The sequence below is a fragment of the Austrofundulus limnaeus genome, unplaced genomic scaffold, assembly GCF_001266775.1.
Source record: "Austrofundulus limnaeus strain Quisiro unplaced genomic scaffold, Austrofundulus_limnaeus-1.0 Scaffold135, whole genome shotgun sequence".
Taxonomy (NCBI): Eukaryota; Metazoa; Chordata; class Actinopteri; order Cyprinodontiformes; family Rivulidae; genus Austrofundulus; species Austrofundulus limnaeus.
Genome location: NW_013952537.1, coordinates 84,601 through 86,875, shown reverse-complemented (window position 1 = coordinate 86,875; position 2,275 = coordinate 84,601). Strand labels below are relative to the sequence as shown.

At 34.9% G+C, this 2,275-nt stretch overlaps 1 protein-coding gene across 3 annotated transcripts in view; it reads left to right on the top strand.

Annotated features, from left to right (window-relative positions):
* The window catches only part of LOC106522692 (beta-1,3-galactosyltransferase 2), a 19,422-nt gene that overhangs the window by 9,380 nt on the left and 7,767 nt on the right, over positions 1 to 2,275 (top strand). Inside the window, exon 2 of one of the 3 annotated variants that reach the window (XM_014015816.1) lies at positions 1,752 to 1,829. The exons of 1 other annotated variant lie outside the window; for it this stretch is intronic. In XM_014015816.1, the coding sequence (XP_013871270.1) occupies positions 1,752 to 1,829 (78 nt within the window). Of the gene's footprint in view, positions 1 to 1,330; positions 1,830 to 2,275 lie in introns of those variants that run through there. One more of the 3 variants, XM_014015815.1, reaches the window with a different exon arrangement.

Here is a 2,275-nt window from a genome sequence, read left to right as displayed (position 1 = left end):
ATTTATATACTTATCTATTTATTGTATTTCCACTAATATTTTCTGACCGTGGTGTTGGAGTAAAATTGTGGATTTGCCTAAATTGAAACTTTCTGAGTCTGGTCAGGGCAGCTAAATTAACAAATAGTGTTTTTTTTTTTCATATATTTTGCCAAATGTGCATAATCTCAAGTAATTAAACAGCACTTTGTAATATACACAAGTAATGCACAAGTAATTTACAGCACTTTGGTTGGCCTTGTGCTGTTTAAAGTGCTTTATAAATAAAAATGGTATGGTAAACATTCAGCATGGTATATTTGCTACCACTTTTTGAAATTAGCTGTTCGTGCCATTTAATCTGCTCTACCCATGGAGAAACTTTCACCACATTAACCATATTCTTGGATCACTACACTTGTTTGAATTATTTTTAACTGAAAACAAATTCAATTTCAAAATCCTATTATTAGTAAATAAATCTATAAATGGCCTTGCACTGTAGTTCCTGAAGGTTTATAACCAAATTAGCTGGGCTTTTGTTTCATAGTAAAAAATGCTTGCACTGAAGCTGTTTTTTTTTTAATTTAAATTCTTTTTTCCGTTCAAAACTGGGGATGGGGAGTTCCAAGCTTTAGACTTGATGAGAATTATAATTTCACAGTCAAATTAATCTAACCTAGGGATGCTTTGATCACATGCATAGACGTATTAATTATAGGAAATCTGAGTTTTGAGCTTAATGCTAATGTATGTTTGAAGTTGGTTTAAACTTCTTTTCWCCCTTTTCAAATGGCTTCTTTTATTCCCTCCCAAACCATCTGTTTCCTCTGAGGACCAAAAGTGTTCATTMTCCTTGAGGGCAGCTGAGTTGTGTCCTGAAGAACTGGTTCTTCTGGTTTTAGACTGAGCCCCACCTCTGTCAGTGTGCCCCAGGGCAGCTGTGGCTACAATGTAGCTTACCATCATTAGTGTGTGAATATGAGTGTGAATGGGTGAATGTCTGTTAGTGTAAAGCGCTTTGGGGTCCGGAGGGACTTGATAAGGTGCTCTATAAGTTCAGTCATTTTACCATTTACCATGTAAAATATATAAACTTTTTGGGGAAAACAAGTTTATTTTATTGCTTGTGATTTTTTTTTTCCATCTGTGTGAATGTGTATAAAATAATTCTTGGTAAAAAACCCCACATTGTCTTGCTTTGGGCATGAACAATTAAAGAGAAGTTTCTCGTTTTTATGACTGCATACTTATGATGTTTGGACCATTTCTTGGACTAGTCATGATGTGCTGAGTATTAGTGTCTTTTAATAACTCAACCATTTTTCTTATTTATATAAATGACACTGTTCAGCCAAGTCAAGGGAGCTAGAAGTTAAATTAATATTTTACATCAGAAGAAGTGATCATTTTGTATTAAGAGGACTTTGTGTTTTGTTTTTTTGTTTTTAAATCAGTAGATTGAGATTTTATTGAGACAAAATTATAAAACTTTTATAAAACAATCTAAAATGTTAGTGAGTTGTTCTCTAAAGCTTTTGGCAGATTTTCAAAGCTCCACCCTTAAAAAGTAAAGTCATCTCTTTTTTTAACATGTACCTGCATGTCTTCCTTCAAACAGGAAGCGAGGCTGAGCTGTGCTGAAGAGTTACACAAGAAGCTCCTGAAATCTGAGACTTTCTTCGGCCGTTTTGCTAGAAAACAGCACTTTATCGATGAGTGTCTTGTTGTTACATCCTTTTTTATTCTTTTATATTTATTTTATTTATTAGTCTCATGGTCCAAGGATCAGGCAACAAAGTGCAGAGAGACTGAGATGGTGAATTGGAAACGCTGTCGGTGGCTCAGAGGTTCGGGTTTTTCTTTGTCACAACAATTATTTTTAACTTTTGTTTTGCCTCAAGCTAAAACAAAATGTTGAAACACCAGTTTTCAGTAGATTTGAAATTTGCTTGAAACGCCAAAGGCAGCTGTGATGTGGATCGTTCAGTTCTGCATTTATCGTGGTGTTTTCTGCTGCTCTGTTTTAAGGTGTTAAACGCTGTGTTACCAACATAGAGCTTTTAAAGTTGAAGTGGTAATTTGCACAAGACCTAAAACGTAAAAATTAGGGAAGTCCCGATCAGATACTCAGTATCTGTATCTGTAGCAGATGCAGCCATTTTTTTAAAAAATYGGATAGAATCRGATTTAGTCATGTGATCGGGCAGATCCAGTTTTCATGACAGTTTTCAGCATCATCATGCTTTACAACTGCTGTTAAGAAGTCAAGACGCACACAAGTAAGCAACCATGT